This window comes from Erpetoichthys calabaricus, chromosome 13 (genome assembly GCF_900747795.2).
Source record: "Erpetoichthys calabaricus chromosome 13, fErpCal1.3, whole genome shotgun sequence".
NCBI classification, from domain to species: domain Eukaryota; kingdom Metazoa; phylum Chordata; class Cladistia; order Polypteriformes; family Polypteridae; genus Erpetoichthys; species Erpetoichthys calabaricus.
Window position 1 is genome coordinate 19,903,857 of NC_041406.2, and position 23,189 is coordinate 19,927,045.

Here is a 23,189-nt window from a genome sequence, read left to right on the forward strand (position 1 = left end):
ATTGGTGAAGGGAACAGTGGAGACGAGGAGGTGATGGGTAGGTATGGAGTCAAGGAGAGGAATAAAGAAGGTCAGAGGATAGTGGATTTTGCCAAAAGGATGGACATGGCTGTGGTGACTATGTATTTTAAGAAGAGGGAGGAACATAGGGTTTCGCACAAGAGTGGAGGAAGATGCACACATGTAGATTACATACTATGCAGAAGAGCTGATCCGAAGGAGACTGAAGACTGCCAAGTGGTGGCAGGGGAAAGTGTAGTTAGGCAACATAGGATGGTGGTCTGTAGGATGACGGAGATCAAGAAGAGGAAGAGAGTGAGGGCAGAGCCAAAGATCAAATGGTGGAAGTTGAAAAAGGAAGACTGCAAGGTTGAGTTTAGGGAGAAGGTGAGACAGGCACAGGGTGGCAGTGAAGAATTACCAGACAGCTGGGAAACTACAGCAGAAGTAGTAAGGGTGACAGCAAGAAGAGTGCTTGGCGTGACATCTGGAAAGAGGAAGGAGGAAAAGGAAACCTGGTGATGGAATGAGGAAATACAGGAGAGTATACAGAGGAGGAGGATGGCAAAGAAGAAGTGGGATAGTCAGAGAGATGTAGAAAGTAGAGAAGAGTACAAGGAGATAAGGCGCAAGGTGAAGAGAGAGGTGGCAAAAGCTAAAGAAAAGGCGTATGATGAGTTGTATGAGAGGTTGGACACTAAGGAGGGAGAAAAGGACCGATTAGCTAGACAGAGGGACTGAGCTGGGAAAGATGTGCATCAGGTTAGGGTGATAAAGGATAAAGATGGAAATGTACTCACCAGCGAGGAGAGTGTTGAGCAGATGGAAAGAGTACTTTGAGAGGCTGATGAATGAAGAGAACGAGAGAGAGAAGAGGTTGGATGATGTGGAGATAGTGAATCAGGAAGTGCAACGGATTAGCAAGGAGGAAGTAAGGACAGCTATAAAGAGGATGAAGAATGGAAAAGCTGCTGGTCCAGGTGACATACCTGCTAAAGCATGAAGGTGTTTAGGAGAGATGGCAGTGGAGTTTTTAACCAGATTGTTTAATGGAATCTTGGTAAGTGAGAGGATGTCTGAGGAGTGGAGAAGAAGTGTACTGGTGCTGATACTTAAGAATAAGGGGGATGTACAGGACTATACTAACTACAGGGGGATAAAATTGATGAGCCATAGCATGAAGTTATGGGAAAGAGTAGTGGAAGCTCGGTTAAGAAGTGAGGTGATGATTAGTGAGCTGCAGTATGGTTTCATGCCAAGAAAGAGAATGTTTGCTCTGAGGATGTTGATGGAGAAGTTTAGAGAAGGCCAGAAGGAGTTGCATTGCGTCTTTGTGGACCTGGAGAAAACATATGACACGGTGCCTCGAGAGGAGCTGTGGTATTGTATGTGGAAGTCGGGAGTGGCAGAGAAGTACGTAAGAGTTGTACAGGATATGTACGAGGGAAGTGTGACAGTGGTGAGGTCTGCGGTAGGAGTGACGGAGGTGGGATTACATCAGGGATCGGCTCTGAGCCATTTCTTATTTGCAATGGTGATGGACAGGTTGACAGACGAGATTAGACAGGAGTCCCTGTGGACTATGATGTTTGCTGATGACATCGTGATCTGTAGTGATAGTAGGGAGCAGGTTGAGGAGACCCTGGAGAGTTGTAGGAACAAGACAGAATACATGTGTGTGAATGAGAGGTAGGTCAGTGGAATGGTGAGGATGCAAGGAGTAGAGTTGGCAAAGGTGGATGAGTTTAAATACTTGGGATCAACAGTACAGAGTAATGGGGATTGTGGAGGAGTGGTGAAAAAGAGAGTGCAGGCAGGGTGGAATGGGTGGAGAAGAGTGTCAGGAGTGATTTGTGACAGACGGGTATCAGCAAGAGTAAATGGGAAAGTCTACAGGACGGTAGTGAGACCAGCTTTGTTATATGGGTTGGAGATGGTGGCACTGACCAGAAAGCAGGAGACAGCTGGAGGTGGCAGAGTTAAAGATGCTAAGATTCGCATTGGGTGTGACGAGGATGGACAGGATTAGAAATGAGGACATTAGAGGGTCAGCATAAGTTGGACGGTTGAGAGACAAAGTCAGAGAGGCAAGATTGTGTTGATTTGGACATGTGCAGAGGAGAGATGCTGGGTATATTGGGCGAAGGGTCATAAGGAGAGAGCTGCCAGGCAAGAGAAAAAGAGGAAGGCCTAAGAAAGGTTTATGGATGTGGTGAGAGAGGACATGCAGGTGGTGGATGTAACAGAGCAAAATGCAGAAGACAGGACGATATGCTACAAAATGATCCGCAGTGGCGACCCCTAACATGAGCAGCTGAAAGAAGAATAGGCCACGCCCACTACAAGCGCACATGTTTATTTGGAGAAATAAAGTAGGCTACGGATAGCTGTAAGGGTCAAAATATCTTTTTCCTGTCCATGTTTTCGGACTGATGCTGTGGTATAATTTAAAATATTCTAGCTCTGTTATTGACATGCGGATTTCAAAGTGTTGCTTCTCTATTGCAAAGTCGGGTATTCATCTCAGGCATCAGGTTTAATATCCCCCAAAATATCGAAGAGCCTAACATAAACCTGCTCACGAATTAGCGATCTTGAAATAGCAAGCTAAACCCGCGGGAGCGCGAAGGTAGTAGCCCCGCGTTAAATCCTGCAGAGCTGCAGTCGGTGACAGGATGGCTCTGTCTTCGACGAAGGAGTTTGAAGTGCTCGTGGGCACTCTGAAAACTGCATACTCGCACGTGGACGGCCTCGAATGTTTCCTCCAGAGGAACCAATGTCTGGAGGTGGTCCGCCACGGAGACAGCGCAAAGTATAAAAAGTTTTTACACAGTACGCTGGTGTGCACCACGGAAGACACGAAAAAGCTGCCTCAACCGCCGTGCATGCAGCAGGTAATGTGTGGCGAGCCGTGTGAACGCTTAACCTCGCTCTTGATACGATAATGTTTCAAAGTGACGATGCTATCCGTTTTCCGAGTTCACTTATTAAAATATCGAGTCACGGTATAATAGAAGTGCCTCAGGCAGAAAGAGTTGGGCGTAAAGCAGGCAGCCTGCCAGTCCATCACCGAGACCTCACTGGTTGTTGGGCGCTCAGCCAGTTAACACAGACTCCTTGGCAGATGTCTCCTTCTCTAAGCAACTGCGTTCTGTTTAATTGAAAAATAATGAAAGTACACAGAGGAATTCTTCACTAGTTTCTGTCCATTTCTTAGTCTTTTCTGCCGTAATGTGACCAGAATTTTTTGGGCCAATCCTGGGACATGGGGGGCGGCTAGTGGAGCGTAGACTACATACATCTCGAGAAGAATTCATGCCTGGTTGTGAAAATGCAGTTTCATTACGACGTGCTAACGTACACGAACAAGCAAAACTTAACGCAAGATCGTGTAAGGACTGGAAACGGGGACATGTTTCTGAGTGGGGACAGTTGTCCGAAAAAGGGGACTGTCCCCGGAAAACGGGTACGGATGGTCACCTTATTCAGGGCTCATAATTAGCCTGCTTAATACATTTGATACACGGAAGCGTATTCATAGCGACATTTCTCCAGGTTTACAGTTGCCATTATACAGCTGCAGAAAGTAAACTGGCCTACCTGGTTTCTTTCTCGAAGTTACTAAATTACTTTTATTATTCAGATGGCAGTGAAAGCAAGATTGCAATAGAAAAACGGCCATCCATCTTTTAAGCCCACCATATCATATACAACTATTAAATATTTTTTACAGACTTGGGGATATATACCTGTAGATAATCCACAGAACTCACAAAGGCAAGTATATGTTAATTTTTGTAATATCAATTAGTTGAATATTTCACGTTTCTAAACTGTACTTTCAAAGGTTTAACCTTTGGCTATTTTTTTCTTAGGAATCTGAAACGAACCAAATATAACTGTGAAATTATTCTAAAATCGTATTTATTTTCAGTTTCTGTTATGTTGTTATAATAATGAAAATATCCTTATCTTTTTTTTATTTTATTATAAATGAGGCAAATAACATTCCAAACAATCAGATAGATAGATACTTTATTAATCCCAAGGGGAAATTCACAATTTCACAATCAAGTCGAGCTTATACAACAAATAACTGTATAGTCAAACTAGGAAAAAAAAAAATCACAAACTTAAAAAAGGTTCAAAAGCTAACAAAACAGAATTCAGTCCCCACTTGAGAAAAATATCCTTAACTTTTAATTTTATCTTTACTTTTGTGTTCCTAAATAAAACTGTTTCCAGCTCAGTCTTAAAACAAATGCAATTAAATGTTATAAACTGAGTGAGTTATTGTTTCTTCATCAGTGGAAAAGAACACACAGTTCTAATCAACATCTTTTACTGATTCCCAGCACTAAAAAAAAAATTTTGCAAAAATAACCACTTGGCGCATGTAGGAATAAATGTAAATGCCAGTAATGTATAATCAGCTCAGACAGAGCTTCAATGCTTATTTGTCTGTCTGAATCTTTCTTATGAGTTGTCATTAGATGACCAAAGCACGTGTGTGCATGATGGCACTGATGGCCAGCAGGCAGTATCTTTGTAAAATAACACAATTCTTTTGTTTGTAGTAGCAGGGTGTTGTACTGTGTCAGCCATTATGGATAAAATGAGAAGTTAAGCAAAATGACACATTTTATTGGCTAACTGAACTGATTACAATGTGTAGGCTTTCGAGGCAACTTCAGGCAGGTTGTAATACACAAACTGGAGTTCCCTGTGTATGTATAGACACCAGGACACAGATAGCATTGGAAAACCTTTAAGTGGGTCAGGCTATGCATTGTTCTCCATCCATCCATTATCCAACCCTCTAAATATCCTAACTACACGGTCACGGGGGTCTGCTGGAGTCAATCCCAGCCAACACAGGGCGCAAGGCAGGAAACAAACCCCGGGCAGGGTGCCAGCCCATCGCAGGGCGCACACACACCCACACACCAAGCACACACTAGGGACAATTTAGAATTGCCAATGCACCTAACCTGCATGTCTTTGGACTGTGGGAGGAAACCGGAGTACCCGGAGGAAATCCACGCCGACACGGGGAGAACATTGTTCTCCTCTCCTGGTAAATAAATCTTAGGCTGGAGAGATCTGTTAATTTTTGCTTTGCGCCCTCCCGCACCATAACTTATCATCTATGGGGGAGGAGCGAAAGTTTTAGATTCATCAAAAATTTCGATCTCTGGTTTTCAACGGATCTTGATTTTTTTAGGGTCACATGATACCGAAAAAACTTGATATCTCGATGACGTTTGTGGGTCTGTCTGTTGTATGGAAGTCAAGCCGTCCTGGCCCAGATGCAGCAAAACAGGCCCAAACCATGATACTACCACCACCATGTTTCACAGATGGGATAAGGTTCCTATACTGGAATGCAGTGTTTTCCTTTCTCCAAACATAACGCTTTTCATTTAAACCAAAAAGTTCTATTTTGGTGTCATCTGTCCACAAAACATTCTTCAAATAGCCTTCTGGTTTGTCCACATGATCTTTAACAAACTGCAGACGAGCAGCAATGTTTTTTTTGGAGAGCAGTGGCTTTCTCCTTGCAACCCTGCCATGCATACCATTGTTGTTCAGAGTTCTCCTGATGGTGGACTCATGGACATTAGCCAATGTGAGAGAGGCCTTCAGTTGCTTAGAAGTTGCCCTGGGGTCCTTTGTGATCTCGCCGACTATTACATGCCTTGCTCTTGGAGTGATCTTTGTTGGTCGACCACTCCTGGGGAGGGTACCAGTGGTCTTGGATTTCCTCCATTTGTACACAATCTGTCTGACTGTGGATTGGTGGAGTCCAAACTCTTTAGAGATGGTTTTGTAACCTTTTCCAGCCTGATGAGCATCAACAACTCTTTTTCTGAGGTCCTCAGAAATCTCCTTTGTTCATGCCATGATACACTTCCACAAACATGTGTTGTGAAGAGCAGACTTTGATAGATCCCTGTTCATTAAATAACACAGGGTGCCCACTCACACCTGATTGTCATCCCATTGATTGAAAACACCCGACTCGAATTTCACCTTCAAACTAACTGCTAATCCTAGAGGTTCACATACTTTTGCCACTCACAAATATGTAATATTCGATCATTTTCCTCAATAAATAAATGACCAAGTATAATATTTTTGTCTCATTTCTTTAACTGGTTTCTCTTTATATACTTTTAGGACTTGAGTGAAAATCTGATGATGTTTTAGGTCATATTTATGCAGAAATATAGAAAATTCTAAAGGGTTCACAAACTTTCAAGCACAACTGTAATTGGTTCAGTTAACCAATAAAAGGTGTCATTTTGCTTGACTTCTCACTACAATTATTTTGTGAAATAATTCTATAAAAAATGTTTAATTTGTTTCTGCATTTGTTATTTACATTAAATAATTTTTCGAAAGCTCTTATTTGGATGATGAAACAGTACTTTCTGGGTAAGTTCTAAATATTTTTCCTCATAATGTTTTCATGTAAGAGATTTCAGTTGGTTTTGCATTTAGGAAAGATACCACCATACACATTTTCCTACCTTATTTGTTGCCCCAAGTCATATAAAACTTGTCTTAAAGTAGCACAACACATAATATTCTCAAACCTTGCTTAATCCAATTCAGAATCGCTTGAAGTTCTTTGTTTATTTTAGTATTCTGATTCCCTTACACAAATTTAGGTAGATCTCCCAGGAACATTTCTTCGTAAGGCATAGTAGAATTACAGTACGTCAAAAACAATAGCAAACTCCTTTGTGGTTACTGGTTTCTTATATTGTCTAGGTATTATGAATAGTAATACGGTTTTCTGTTTTCATTAAATAGTTGCCTAACTAGCAAAATGTCATTGCTATGCAAAAAGATTTCTTCTTAAGACTCCTCCTGATTACTTGACCAGAAGGCTTAAACCTCTGGCTCTTACATTTGACCTCACCAGGCCAGACAGACTTCTCTGGACTCCTCTTTCTCTTGGATGGCACGTCTTTCCTTCTAAGGGAGAACTTTTAACATCCATCCATCCATTTTCCAACCCGCTGAATCCGAACACAGGGTCACGGGGGTCTGCTGGAGCCAATCCCAGCCAACACAGGGCACAAGGCAGGAAACAATCCTGGGCAGGGTGCCAACCCACCGCAGACTTTTAACATCTAGAGAGGGAAAAACATGCTCTGATCCCTCTGGCGTTTTCCTGTCTGTTCATGGACGTTTTTTCTTGTACTAGCTGGTTCTACCCTCCTCATGAGATGGGGTGAACGATGACAGTATGATTTTGCCCACATTTTGCCTATAGTGGTGACTAAATAAAAGATGGTATCCATCACTGAGAAAGCATAATGTTTTATTTGGCTTATTGAGGCAAACTTTCTAGGTGTCCAGTTTTTGTTTAGAACAAAGTATGGAAAGAATTGACCACCTGTGAAGATAATTTTAAATGAAAGTACTGAAATACTTTTTCAGCTTCAGAGCAAAACTACTTGTGAAAAACAGTGTTAATTACAACTTTATTGCATTTTATAATTGATTTTTTTGACACCCACTGTGGAGCCAAACAGGTTCAGAGTGTGAAATTGGAAGCTGTTGGGAAATTCTTTTTTATAAATTCATGGACTGAAGCCCTGTTCATAATACATATCTCTTTCTTGTCAACCCTCAAAGACAGGTGGGATTGGCTCTGGCACTATACACGTCTGAATTGGGTTAAGTGGCTTTGAGTATAATTACGGAAGGTTTGTTATACTTTTGCTGAGAAAAAAGCTCCTCCTGAATGGAATAACACGGAAGTGAAAGGATCAAGGTGAAAAGGCAAAAATGGTTAAAAATGTAGCAGCAGTTTGTCACCACGTTGTCATTAAAACCAAAACTGAAGTTGAAAATGCCCTAACAAATAAATTGCCTAGTAATAAAGCATGAGAAGATATTTGATTTTAGTAAGTCCATAAGTTTAGACATGTGTTACAAGGATTATATTGCTGCTGATGTTGTGACATTTTGTGATGCAAATCTTGTGACACACACCTAGTGTTGGATCAGTGCTAAAATTTTGACTTTGGTAACGATAACCAATTTTTGGACCTCAGTATTGGTACCAAAACGCTACTGAAGCAATTAATGTATAACTTCTCCACCACATCTCAAGGCAGCCTTCCTGGCACACAGCGCATTCATGCACATTCTGCATCAATACAATGAGCAGTTCCCTTTCAGAATCTCTAGCACAGTGAAGAGCAGTAGTTGTCCGCCGATGAGTCTCACAGAGCATAGGGATGGGAGTGGTCTCCCATTGCGTTCACAGCGTGTTGAAGACCAGTGGTGTTGGGGAATTTGAGCAGAAGGAGGATGAATCAAGCTGTATGTACACCATTTACTTCCATTACTGAAAATACCAAAATGCTGGTACAATACTCTTTTTAAAAATGAGGCTTTTCGGAATGTTTTTAGTACTAGTATACCACACGAGCCTATGCGCAACCATGCCTAGCAAATGTAAAACAACATGACCCTGTACATGAGAAAATATCGTAAAATTGTGGCAGCTATGCCGATTCAAATTGCCATATGGAAAATAATACAATAAAACTTAAAATAAACATACAGTATAAAAAGGTACAGAATTATTACAAAAAAGCCAGAGATCACTTAAAGTTTATTTTAACAATAAAGCAGACTTCTGTAACTCAGGTACATTAGTCAGTGGCAAGGGCTCCACCCTCCTTATATATTGCTGTTCTATTATTATTATTACTATTGTGACTATTATTGTGCTTTTAGTAATTTTGTTGTCTTCTTTCTAGCTGTCCTCCCAGAGGGAGGTTGTGTCCCGAATACTCCAGAGGTTGTGTGCAAAAGGGAAGAAGAATGTCCTTGCTTTTGGCTACTCCAGCATCGGTGAGACCAGCTCTGTTCATGTCAAGTTTGCACCGAGCATATGCAGCTATCAGCCCAATACAACCACAGTAATGATGGGCAGCAGCACACTTTGGGAGACCCTTCTGAGCAGGGTGGGTGATGATGTCATGATGCACTTGCTGGAGCACTGCTCTCTTTTCACTGTGTCTCCACCCAGCTCCTGCTTTCAGATCTGTGGAGTACCTTTCTATAGCCTACTTTCATCTGGTTCACTTGCCTCATTCAGATGTGTCAGACAAAGACCAGTTAATGCCAAATGTAATGTTTTATCAAAACTGCTAAAGTCCAGAGTTGGTTTTTATAAAAGGAAGTCTGTGCGGATCCAAAGACAAGAAATCAAGAATGTTTACAGTTTGCCTCCATTTTTTACAGAGAAAAACCAGGAAATCACAGTAAATAGACAGTTGAAAAGAGGGCTTAATACTGGTCTGTATCCTCCTGCCAAAAAGCTTAAAGTAGAGCATATTCATCACCTTACAAGCCACTCCAGTGGCCATGGTGTTGAACTCCTACTATGTAAGGAAGGTAGTGTATCTCCTGGTTATCTTTCAGATTTGCTGTCGGTGCCTGTAACAGAAGATGCAGTCAGTAAAGATTTCAAGGCACCGAGTACAACATCTGCTGCAAGTAACATAGCAGATGGACCTTCTGTTGTTGAGATGTCTGATGGATTACAACAAGAATCTCGATTTACAGTAATTTCAGCTAAGATGTGTGAAGAAGCTAGTGAAAAAACTGATTGTGATAAATCAAGCTTTGCTATTAGTGACTGCAAGAGCACAACAGAGACGAGCAAAACAGAACAAAAGAACAACCAATCACGTGTGCCTAACACTGTGCAGGTAGACAAATCTTCAAATGTCCTTAAAAAGGAAAGAAAAACCCCAACACAATCTAATTTTTTATCAACAGTCTATATCAAGAGACAACATATGTTGTACTCAAGTTCATGTTTTATTAAAAACCTGAATAAGAGCTCCTTGCTTAGCCAAGTACCAAACTTCAAAGCACATGGAAAGTGGCTTGTGGAGACAGTTTTCCTAAGAAGTTCTTTGTATGAGGATCAAGATGTCAAAAAGAGGCCAGATAATTACTGGGAGAAAAGGAACATGCCAAAACGTTATTGGCATATGAGGGGGCTGTTTCAGCAGTTTCTGAAAAGGGATAAAAGATGTCCATATTTTGAACTCTTGAAAAAGAATTGTCCTATTAAACCCTCATTTGACAAGTTGTCCTCACCTCGGTCAGTAGTAACACATGACAGCAGTCCAGTTCTTTTTCCCGATGATGTCAAAGAAGGGGGTTTACAGGAAAATAAGCTGACAAGTCCAAGACGTAATCGGATGGAGGACTTGGAGGAGCTTCTGCTGCAGTACACGCTACCCTGGAAAGTGTATACTTTTGTCAGAGAATGCTTGCACTTTGTTGTCCCGCAGCAGCTTTGGGGGTCCAACCATAACAAGTGCAGGTTCTTGAAAAATGTGAAAAAGGTTGTTTTTATGGGAAGGTTTGACAAGCTGTCACTTCAGGAGCTCATGTGGAAAATGAGAGTCAATGACTGTACATGGATCAAACTCAACAAAGAAGGTACAATTAGAATTTAATAATTTCTGTGAGTTGATTTGTGAACAGGCAGGAGTGGGTTGAGTGTTTGAGCTGATTTGTCCTTTAGGGCAGTGTTTCTCAACCTTTACTGTTTAGTGATCTAGTTTTACATTTTTATATTTATTGTTGACTCACAAGCGTTGGGAGTTCTTTGTTGAATCTGGCTCGAATGTAATGGTGGGCAGGCAGGGAAGGTTGTGGGTCCCCCTAGGTTATTCTTGCAAGAATGGAGGTGGGGCAATTCCTGTTTGTGAAGTGTTTACATATTCAAATAGAGATAAATATCCCACAGTGCTCTTAATCGCTTAGGTGATTCACTGTGACACAATCACACACCCAATGATAGCAACCAGTGACCCAGTAATTGAGAAACGTGCCTTAAGGGGGCCTTGATAACTACTGTAGATAGCCTGCAAGAATTTCAAGAATGTATATCTGTAAACTTGTATAAAGTGTGGTCAGAAAGGTTTGACTTGGCCTTATTTTGAAGAGCTGGGCTGGTTCCTGAAGGCATCTCCAAGGCTGGTTTCATCTTGTGCTTAATGCTGCTGTCCCTGAAAATTTGAAGTTGTAGGAGTGAGTTTGGAAGATGAATAGATGGACCCTTTCAAACATAATGTTTTAAGAGTGCTTTAACATTAGACCTTATGGTCTGGACACAGGTTAATTTGACCTTAGAGTTCAGTTTGTTAGATTGCTGCGAACTCTGTTGCAGACCAAGGAGCTAGGAGTGTGCAGTATTGCAAAAAGTCCATTTCATGGTAGAACTAAAAATTCTGATGGTTTTGAAACACATTTTACCACTGAGATGTGTTTGATAGCAGGTACTCGCCTCTCTGGCTTTAAAAAAAGAAAGCCTAGCTTGTTACCTGTTGGTTTGTCAGTTCTCCATTCATTTCAGCACTGAGACATAAACACCTTGTCAAATTTGTTTAACTCTTTGAGTTCCAATTATTTTTGTTTCTGTTTTGGTCCAAGGCTGAATATTGTTTAAAAAAAAAAAAACCTCCGTTTTCTGAAAAGCACACAAAGCATAGTTTCACACATTAATCAACATAAAATATTTATTTATGGCAAATGTCAATGTGTTTTACGTTCCATGAGCCTCAACACCATGTGAATTTACATACCTATTTCTGGAAAAAACAGCTTGAAGTAGTCGAACATCTGGTGTAGTCCCCGAAGTATAAGGCAAGATCAAGCACGAGTAAAACGCGTGTCAAAAGAAATCTCTCGGTCCAAAAGTTTGTTTTTAAAGTATTTAGTGAAAGTTAAAAGCAAATAATCCACACAAGAATAAAGGAAAAAATAGTTATACATGTAGAATAAAAGGCAAAAAAAAGAAAAAAATGTCTTCTCTAAACTTAGCTTTTCTTGAGAAACTTTAGTTATTTCTGTACTTAAAAGTTCTTTACTTCTTCTTCTATACTTAAAGGTTCTTAACTTCTTATATACTTAAAGATTCTTAGCTTCTTCTTCCGTACAACAGTGCATGGTTCTGCACTTAAATAAGTGCTGTTTTATGAGTTACTTTACACACTCAAAAGGCCCGTAGGCCCATAATCACATAGGCATGTGCACAGGCACGGTCACATTGATGTAACAAGCAGTTAGAATGAGAAAATGTGATAGCATGCAACATTCACTTGTCACATAGGCATATTTACTTATTTATGATGATAGGTTTATTACAAACTGGGTGGCGCAGTGGTAGCACTGCTGCCTCGCAGTAAGGAGACCAGGGTTCGCGTCCAGGGTCCTTCCTGCATGGAGTTTGCATGTTTAGCCCTCTGGCTGCTCCTGGTTTTCTCCCACCATCCAGAGAAATGAAAGTTAGGTGGATCTGAGTTACTATATTAGCCCTAGTGTGTGGTTGGGGAGTGTGTATGTATATGTGTTCACCCTGCGGTGGGCTGGCATCCTGTCAAGGGTTTGTTCCTGCCTTGTGCCCTATGCTAGCTGGGATAGGCTCCATCAGCCCTGTGGTTTAGAAAATAACTGATTATTACAAATCTCCAGTTTCCTAAATGAACTTCTCCACTGTAAGGACCATGGTGAATGATTCTAAAGCTATCACCACTGAGTGCTTCATCTGACTTTCTGAAAGACAAGAACTTTTTCTACAATTTTCAAACATAGCGATTGCTCTCTCCCTCTCCCTAGACATTTCTTTTTACAGTTTTTCTCCTGTTCATCCCATCTCCTCCACTGCATGAAACCTCTTTTAAATTCACTTTGACATCAGCCTGGATAGCTCACTTCGTGAAAAGGTAATCTCTAATTTTCACATGGCCAGTAATGTATGCAGATTCAATGGATTCAGTGCCGTCAGTTTGGCGGCTGTTATACTGTCTTCATTGCTGAAGGGTTATTATGGCCCCCTGACTTAAATCTGGGAATATGAAAAAGAAACTCGGCAATTTTGGGTTTGAGTCTTTGCATTTTTCATGGAAATGCATTGAGAAAAGTGAATATATTCATTTTAATGAGGAGTTTAAACTAAAAAGCAATTATCGGCTATAATTGGTGTCAAGCAAAACATAGAGAGAAGATCAACAGTTGAAGACCAAGGTAGGACAATTTCTGATTAATGCGGAGTTGAAAATGTAGTTGGTGAAAAGGCTGAGCAATACTACTGCTGCTGATGCCAGTTACTTGATTAGAAAAGGAACTGTTTATACCATGGTGGGCAGAATCAGGTTGGATTATTGTTTTGCTTCCAGATTAGAAGTTTGTGAATTAGGGATAAAAAAGTTGGCTGTGACATCTGACGTAATCTATATTAACTCCTGTGTTCATTTCAATTTATTTCTTATGGACCTCACTGAATGTTCAGACCCTCGCCGTGTTCCACTGTATTTTTGAATTTGGTCCACTAAGCTTTGAATTGAGGATTCCCAGCAGACTCGCAGAGTCAATAGTTATTTCATTTTGAGCATTACATCCACCTTTTTTAAATACTTAACGGATTAAAATTCTGTTGAGGTAGATTGATTGTACACTAGCGAAAACTCAAACTGCACAGCCCCAGTCATACAGCTTGTATATTTGCTAGCATCCACATAGAACTTTTCATGCAGGACTGCTTCATAACAGGAGAAAGTTCATGTTTTATTCAGGTATTTGGTTTCAGAGTCAGTGTTATTGGTAGTTCAGGTATACCTAGCTAGTACACTTTAATATCTTGCATAAGTACTGGCTCCTTCCGTTTCTGGGAAATAATGTCTCATGTTGCAAGAGTCAGTTGCCATTCCCAAGATCTATCTTACTTGTCTAAGTCTGTCCCACGTGCACATGTAACTCAACCTGCATTGAACCTAATACCCTTCACCTTGTGGGTGGGAGGATAACACAGCGACTCCATAAAGCTTTGACCTTAGATCAAGCACACCACTTGGGTCACTTGACCATCGGGCGTTTTTTTCGTTGTGAATGCTGTCACCAGGCCTGAATCTAGGGGTGGATCTCAGTGTCCCTATTTTGGAGTTTTAGTCCGAAGCATGGTAGGAATATAATTTTGAATCATAAACCGGTTTGGAACTGGTAACCATGAATCCCTTTTTTGTCATTGGAAACTGCATCAAGAGCTTTTTTGAAATCTAAGAAAAGTAATACAGTATTGTGTATATAATAATCCGCTTATCCCTCTTTGTCACGGGAAGCTGCATGGAAAGCTTTTTAAAGTAGAAGGAAAAAAATATTGTGTATATAATAATAAGATGACGTTGATGCTGTTTATTAGTTCTGAAGGGTATAATGTGAATTACTGTATAAGCAGAATTTCACTGTTAAATTTAGGTAAACATTAATGAAGGTGTTAAATTGAGTTTACTTTTAAGAGATTTTTTTCTTCTAGATGTTAAAATGATTTGTCCTTTTTTTTTTTTTTTTTCTTCCTAGCTCCTGTTCATGCAGGTGAGCACAGATATCGTGAAACTATCCTGGCCAAGTTCCTTTTTTGGTTAATGGAGACCTTTGTTGTGCTACTCTTGAAGTCTTTTTTCTATATTACTGAAACTGCCTTTCAAAAGAACAGTTTGCGCTTCTACAGGAAGATTATCTGGAAACAGTTGCAGAACATTGCAATCAGGTTAATTTCATGATATTTTGTAAAGGCACAAAGCATGACACAAAAACACATTGCATAATCTGCTTCGATAGCAAATACCAAGATGTTTTACAAAGTAAATATTTTATTTATGCATATACAGTTAGGTCCATAAATATTTGGACAGAGAGAACTTTTTTCTAATTTTGGTTCTGTACATTACCACAATGAATTTTAAATGAAACAACTCAGATGCAGTTGAAGTGCAGACTTTCAGCTTTAATTCAGTGGGGTGAACAAAACGATTGCATAAAAATGTGAGGCAACTAAAGCATTTTTTTCACACAATCCCTTCATTTCAGGGGCTCAAAAGTAATTGGACAAATTAAATAACTGGAAAAAAAATTTTCATTTCTAATACTTGGTTGAAAACCCTTTGCTGGCAATGACAGCCTGAGGTCTTGAACTCCTGGACATCACCAGATGCTGGGTTTCCTCCTTTTTAATGCTCTGCCAGGCCTTTACTGCAGCGGCTTTCAGTTGCTGTTTGTTTGTGGGCCTTTCTGTCTGAAGTTTAGTCTTCAACAAGTGAAATGTATGCTCAATTGGGTTAAGATCAGGTGACTGACTTGGCCATTCAAGAATTTTCCACTTCTTTGCTTTATTAAACTCCTGGGTTGCTTTGGCTGTATGTTTTGGGTCATTGTCCATCTTTATCATGAAACGCTGCCCAATCAATTTGACTGCATTTAGCTGGATTTGAGCAGACAGTATGTCTCTGAGCACCTCAGAATTCATTTGGCTGCTTCTGTCCTGTGTCACATCATCAATAAACACTAGTGTCCCAGTGCCACTGGCAGCCATGCACGCCCAAGCCATCACACTGTCTCCACCTTGTTTTACAGATGATGTGGTATGCTTTGGATAATGAGCTATACCATGCCTTCTCCATACTTTTTTCTTGCCATCATTCTGGTAGAGGTTGATCTTGGTTTCATCTGTCCAAAGAATGTTTTTCCAGAACTGTGCTGGCTTTTTTAGATGTTCTTTAGCAAAGTCCAATCTAGCCTTTCTATTCTTGAGGCTTATGAGTGGCTTGCACCTTGCAGTGCACCCTCTGTATTTACTTTTATGCATTCTTCTCTTTATGGTAGACTTGGATATCGATATGCCTACCTCCTGGAGAGTGTTGTTCACTTGGTTGGCTGTTGTGAAGGGGTTTCTCTTCACCATGGAAATGATTCTACGATCATCCACCACTGTCGTCTTCCGTGGACGTCCAGGTCTTTTTGCATTGCTGAGTTCACCAGTGCTTTCTTTCTTTCTCAGGATGTACCAAACTGTAGATTTTGCCACTCGTAATATTGTAGCAATTTCTTCAATGGGTTTTTTCTGTTTTCGCAGCTTAAGGATGGCTTCTTTCACCTGCATGGAGAGCTCCTTTGACTGCTTGTTGTCTGTTCACAGCAAAATCTTCCACATGCAAGCACCACACCTCAAATCAACTCCAGGCCTTTTATCTGCTTAATTGATAATGACATAACGACGGACTTGCCCACACCTGCCCATGAAATAGCCTTTGAGTCAATTGTCCAATTACTTTTGAGCCCCTGAAATGATGGGATTGTGTTCAAAAAATGCTTTAGTTGCCTCACATTTTTATGCAATCGTTTTGTTCACCCCACTGAATTAAAGCTGAAAGTCTGCACTTCAACTGCATCTGAGTTGTTTCATTTAAAATTCATTGTGGCAATGTACAGAACCGAAATTAGAAAAAAGTTGTCTCTGTCCAAATATTTATGGACCTAACTGTAAGTGTTTACCTATGTATGTACAGTGATCCCCCGCCTATCACGGAAGTTATGTTCCAGGCCCATCAGCGACAGGTGAAAATCCGCGATATAGAAAGACCATATAAATAAACATTTTTTTAAAGCCTTAAAATATCCCTCCCACACGCTTTAAACAAATGTAAACTTGTAATGGCGAGTGACGTCCGCGTAATGCTTTCCTTCCCGAAGCATATCCCGGAGTTTTACCTTCTCCTGAATGGTCAAGATCTTCCTCTGGCACTTAGGCTCACTACTACCAGAAGACTTAGAAGATGCAGGACTCTTGGGAGCCAGCGTAGGGCTTTAAACAAAACAAAAAGTTTGCTCGCAACAATCGGACCACAAGCAAGGTACGAGATACGCAGAGAACTGAGATGTGTCAGGGACCCACGCTCGCTGCTGTTGCGAGATTACACTACGTTAGCAGCAGCCAATCAGAGCCCAAGAGAATGAAAATACCGCCCTGATTGGTTGAGTCTCCTCTTTTAGCCAATAACGGGCCTTGTAAGAAATCATCTGGGTACAGTAACGCAAAACTCTGTCTACCGTAGTGACTGCTGAAAACCGTATGCTTTGTTATGAATTGGCTGCAAAGTAAACTACAGGTAGGATGTACTTATTTAATTTTTTCACGATATAGCGGGGGCACGATAGCTGAACCGTGATATAGCGGGGGATCACTGTATAAGTAAAATGCTTCAACAACAAAAGGGTATAATGAGGCAGGTAAATAGACTTTTAAACAGTAATAAAGAGGAAATATCTTATTAGCGTTTTAATGACTAATGTTATTATTGAACTTATTGTGTCTGTTTAATATTTTTAGTTTTATAGTATTTGAGCAACAATGATAGTCACTTTTTGCGGCCATGTATAACTTATTTATTTATCTTTTTAATAGTGGTAATTATATATATATATATATATATATATATATATATATATATATATATATATATATATATATATATATAGATATATTATGAGCTTTCACCTTTCCAAAACAGTTTTCAGGAACAGATTAGTTTGAGAAGGCAGAGGAGAGTATACACCCTTATGGCATCCAGGTAGCTAATAGACTAGCTAATGTCTGATAAAATATTCTGTTAGCAAACCAGGTTAGAAACTTATAACTGATTCTGAAATGTGGCATGAAGGTGTGAGTCACAAAGTTTAGAAGCTGACAGCCATCAGAGTGACTTTAAATCATTTAGCGATCTCAGTCCATTATTGGAATAATTATCTTTATTGTCATTGCACTAGTACAACAAAATCGGATGCCATCCTATCAATGCCAAACACCAACAAATTATAACACTACAAAAACATATAAATATGAGGATTTATAAAAGAGATTCTAAAAGTCGAAAGGCTAAACAAACATGTTACACAAGAAGACATTTTTCACATTCTGCTGGTATTTATTGCATAGTTTGTTCTCTTTAAAGTTTCACCGTGTGAGCATCATTTAGTGCAGTCATGGCCTTTGGGTACAAGCTATTTTTTTGTCTATTTGTGTGTGTTTTTACTGTCTTGAAGTGTCTGCCCAAAGGCAGCAGTTCAAACAGATAGTGACCAGGGTGGGAGGTATCTTCAATTATGTTCCGGGCCTTTTTCAGGCAGCGGGAACTATAAAGATTTTCCAAGGACGGGAGAGGACATCTGATGATTTTCTGGGCATTGGTTACGACCCGTAGTGTGCCTTTCTGATGCAATGCAGCTGGCAAACCATACACAGATGCAATAAGTCAATATCCTCTCTATGGAGCAAGAGTAAAAGAACATGAGCAGTTTTTTTCCTGAGGATCTTCAGGAAGTAAAGTGTCTACTGTGCTTTCTTTACCAGCTCTATGGTGTTAGCGCTGCAATTCAGGTCCTCCTCTATGTGCACACCCTAGAACCGGAAGTTCGAGACCATGTCCACACAATCCCTGTCAATGAATAGGGGTTGAATATTCGTTTTCTTCCCCTTAAAGTCCATGATCAGCTCCTTGGTTTTGGTGGAGTTAAGAACCAGATTGTTGTCTTTGCACCACCCAGACAACTGTTCCAATCCATCCCAATTAGCGGACTCATTCCCCCCAGAGATGAGCACCACCGCAGTGATGTCATCTGCAAATTTGATGATGCTGTTGCTGGAATGTGCAGTCGTGGGTGTAGAGGGTGAAGAGAAGAGAGCTCAGCACATAGCCCTGTGGAGAATCAGTACTGAGGTTGAAGGCTGAGGAGATGTGGGGGCCTACTCTTACCCTCTGAGAGCGATCAGAGAGGAAGTCCATAATTCAGAGGCAGATGGAGTGAGACAATCCCAGATCTGTCAGTTTGGTCACTAGTTCATGAGGGAGGATGGTATTAAATGTAGAGCTAAAGTCTACAAAGAGCAGCCTGGCATAACTTCCCTGCTGCTATTGGTGGTTTAGGACAGTATGGAGAGTTGTGACTATGGTTTCCTCTGTAGACCTGTTTGCCCTGTAAGTGTATCAATATATGTCTAACATTGGTGGAAGGCTTGAAATGATGTGAGTTTGGACCAGATACTCAAAGCACCTCATGATCACAGGAGTAAGTGCCACTAGACGGTAGCCATTTTGGATGCTGATGGTAGACTTTTTGGCAGTGGAAATATATTGGAGGACTTCAGGCAGAGGGGAATGGTGAACTGGGATAAGGACTGGTTGAAGATCTTTGTGAAGACTCTAGCCAGCTGTACAGTACTCGACCACAGACACCATCAGGTCCAGCAGCCTTCCTCAGGTTCACCACCCTCAGTGTGCGCCTCACCTCGAGGAAGAGGCTGTTGTGGGCTGGTGGATGTGATTTAGCTGTCTCTGGTGACTTTACCTCAAAGCGGGCCAAGAAGTGGTTCAGCTCCTCAATTTGCTTCTAACAATCAGGCTGTTATCTGATATTCACATTACAAAAAGAAATTGGTCTAAAACTTTCAACATGGTTCATAGCGCTTTGAGTACTGAGAAAAGCGCTATATAAATGTAATGAATTATTATTATTATTATTATTATATCTTTTGACTTTCTTGTTGGTGGTAAAAATTTTACTTGAATGTTTTTCCTTCCTGCTTAGCTCCTGTTCACTTGTTATGATCACACCTTGCCTTTTACTCACTCTACATTTCTCCATACTTGGTCTTTCTCCAGTTCAACCAAGATTGGTCAGTGCACAGATTTCTGTTTCATATTCTCATTGATAATAGGTTGGCATGTCATCCTGTAGCCACTGCAAACCTTTTAAGACAACCATCTCTTCTGCTGCATCAGTGCTATCAGACTGCCTGGTCTTATACAGTCTATTAGTTTGAGATGCTGTCTGACTTGAAGTCCTCTTTTCTGCTACCTGCCTTGCCATGGATCGTCTGCTGTATCTTTCACTGGAGTAAATTGGTCCTCAGTCTGAAAACAATTTGAATACCACTTTTTTATATCATATAGGATCAGTGTATTGATAATGTTATGACATTTTTTTTCAATAAAAAGAATATAAATAAATACACTTTAATTTGTAGGTTTTCTGCTATTGATGAGTCTAAATAAGTCACTTTTGCTATTCTGATAAGGCAAAATGTTTTTTATATTTTTCAAAATGCTTGTATTTGTTTATAAAATAGATTTTAGGCAGTGAGAGCAAAATTATATTGTCATTGAGGGCAAAAAATTGCCCCTTAAATCATATTCTGTATTGATCCTACTGTTGATATACCACAGTATTAGGAAACTGTAAGCTGAGCATTATTTTTACAATGGACAGTTTAATTTGTACATGTTTTTTCAGTGTTAATTTTTTAATGATTTGCTGTTTTAAAACTTGGATATTAATAATTTTTCTAGGAAACATCTGGAAAAAGTACAGCTGCAGCCACTGAGCAAAGAGGAACTTACGCAGATGCAAAAGCAGAATTGTGGCCTGGTTGTGTCCAGACTCCGATTTATCCCCAAGCGAAACGGGATGAGACCAATTGTCAAAATGGGAAAAGCCTTGGTAGTACAAAGTCATATTTATGAGACAAGTAGAAAGAAGGTCAGTATATTTTTGTTTCCCCAAGAACAGCTCTTAGAATCCTCTTAATTTATAGTACATCTCACTTTAAATATAAAAAATATTGTTGAGCTGGCCAATTGATTTTTTATATATGTTAGATGTGTGTTTTTAAGTTTCATCCTGGTTTGAAAAATGTCTTAACCAGTTTTGCTGTTTTATTGCACTATAAAATCAAATGTCCATGCTCCCTCACTGCAGTGCCAAATGTTTTATTGTGGGAAAGGCTTTTGGTGGCATCTCTCCCTAAACATGGTTGGTTGTGGTTATAGCGAAAGAGCTAATAAAACCATAAAACACAGCAGATCTTATAAGTAAAAACATGCATCTCAAAAACTGGACTTACAGTGCCTCAGAGTCTTTTTACCCTATTCACTTAGTCCATATGCTTCTTTCGTTTCAGCAACCAGTTCAAAGTCATCCTTTAAAGACATTATACAAGCAGTTACAACATAATGCCAGCAACAAAGTGAAACATCCGTATAAGAAGCAACATTAACAAAGCAGAGTTTCAGAAAACAGATGCTTTTTATGCAGTCCTTAACTTGGTTAATTTCTCTTATTTCTAAGAATAGTTTTAATCCTCATTGTACACACTTCCTTACATTGATGGTGTCTAAAGTAGAGATGTCACAAGAACGGATATTTAGGTAGTAATTTGATACAAATTTTCAAAACGTAATGGTACCAGCTTTTTTTACGGTATCACTGTGACAGAGAAAGTAGGTACTGCACTCATATGTAACTTCAAATAGATGAATTACTATGGAATGTACAATAATACAGCTGCATGGGGCAGCATGGTGGAATGAATGGCCTCCACTGTTACTTCACACCTACAGTACATACTCCTAGGCTGAAATCCAGGCCCCATCACAATATTTCTTTGTAAAGTTTGCTTGCATCACCAATCATGTTTTTGCCTCTTGGTACTCCTCCAGCATCTCAAAGATGTGCTTGTTAATTACAACACAACTTAAAATTCTGAACCCTAATTAATCCAATACAGGGTGGCTGGAGGCCCAAGCTCATCTTAACAACATTGAGCACAAGGCAAGAACAAGTCCTGGATAGGGTACCACTCCATTGAGGTTCTCACTCATACATGAATACCTAGCACATGGTGCTATTTTCAAATTGCTCCTCACATTAACATCACATTTTTTGTGGTGTGGGAAGAAAACTAAAGAAAAACTCAACACAGGCATAGGAAAAATGGGAAGTGCAAAATCCACATACACAGTGGAATTAGGCATGAGATTTGAACGTGGAATGCTTTTATCTATGCTAATCACGGCACCACTGTACCCACTGTGAAGTTAATTATCAAATCTAAATTGGCGCCTTATAAGGGAGTACTGTATAGCTTTTAATGAACTACATACCCATTCCCCATTATGTCCAATGCATCTTGAATAGGCTGCTGCTCTACCTTCACCTGGATTAAGCAGGTTTGGTTACAAATAGATGGACACATAATACATTACAAGCCAACCGCAAATGAAGTTTAGTAAAATATTTCGTTACGTTAAATAAAGGTAAGCCATTTTCGCCTTCTGAAGGACTGGGCCTTATGCGGCAATGTTTTCTATCTTGTGTCCAGTGTTGCAGGGACTAAGCAGGTGTAAAAATGTTATTTATTTACTGTATAATTACAAATCATTTAAATGTTACTCTTTGTTAAAAATATCTCTTGTGCTTTAATTGGATTAATTTTCACAAAACACATGACTTTATTGTTATGTGCGAGGAATGAGTAAAACTAGAAATACTGTTTTCTTTGTTTTTTTTTTGTCAGATAAGTTATTTTAATAACCAGTTGAGAAAGCTGCACAGCGTCCTGAAGTATGAATGCAAGAAAAGACCTTCTCTTTTGGGATCGTCAGTGTTTGGGATGGATGATATTTATAAAGCTTTAAGAACATTTGCTCAAGAAAGAAAGAATCATCACCCGTCTGTACCTCACTATTATTTTGTTAAGGTAAAGTCGTATTTTTAAAAAATGACATTTTCATTTTGAGCCATGTGCTGATGAAAGGCCTAATTAATAATTTCTGTTCTTTTCGCCTTTAGCATACCTTTCCATAATGTAAAGAGATAATTTTTTTAAACAACTAAGTTAAATAAATAATTACAAAGGGGCAGTATAATGATATGATGGTTAATTCTTTTGGTTTGATTTGTGGCCTTGTAACTAACTTTATGACTTCACACATTGTACCACCATATGTGTGGGTTTTCTCAAGGTGGTCCTGTTTCCTCGCGCACCCCAAGGATGGCACATAAAATATTTAGTGAAGGAAGCAATGTGAGTGTACCCGTGAGTTTATTCCTACACTCAGTCATATAAGGCCTGTAAATAGGTTGGCATAATGAGACACCCATTATGGCATCCCAACCATAGCAGGTGCCAACCCTGTGTTCAATACTGAGTGGAGTAACTACACCACTATAGTAAAAAGCTTTTAATTGATTATTTGTGTTCTCTGTTACCTTTAAGCAGTCTGGGCATTCTCCACCCACTTCTCTCTAATTAATTAGGTGTTTTTGCCCACAGCACTTCACTAGATATTTTTTATTATGTCATTCTCTGTGAACTGTAGAGACAGTAGTTTGTGATAATTTCAGAAGAACTACTGTTTTTGAGATGTTGGAGTCACTACTTCTGGCACCAACAATCATATCATGGTCAAAGTCATTTAGATCACAGATGTTGTCCATTGTAAAGTTTGTTTGAACAAGAGGTAAGCCTC

General features: G+C 39.8%; 1 protein-coding gene across 2 annotated transcripts in view; it reads left to right on the forward strand.

The window, feature by feature from the left end:
- The first annotated feature begins 2,415 nt into the window (after positions 1 to 2,415).
- tert (telomerase reverse transcriptase) overlaps positions 2,416 to 23,189 on the forward strand; it is a 65,210-nt gene continuing 44,436 nt past the window's right edge. For both annotated transcript variants that reach the window (XR_003718194.2, XM_028817991.2), the window contains exons 1-5: positions 2,416 to 2,894; positions 8,787 to 10,488; positions 14,407 to 14,596; positions 20,229 to 20,418; positions 22,235 to 22,417. Coding sequence is in view for 1 of the 2 variants with exons in the window: in XM_028817991.2 (XP_028673824.1) it covers positions 2,676 to 2,894; positions 8,787 to 10,488; positions 14,407 to 14,596; positions 20,229 to 20,418; positions 22,235 to 22,417 (2,484 nt within the window). In the remaining variant the exon portion in view is untranslated. The remainder of the gene's footprint in view (positions 2,895 to 8,786; positions 10,489 to 14,406; positions 14,597 to 20,228; positions 20,419 to 22,234; positions 22,418 to 23,189) is intronic.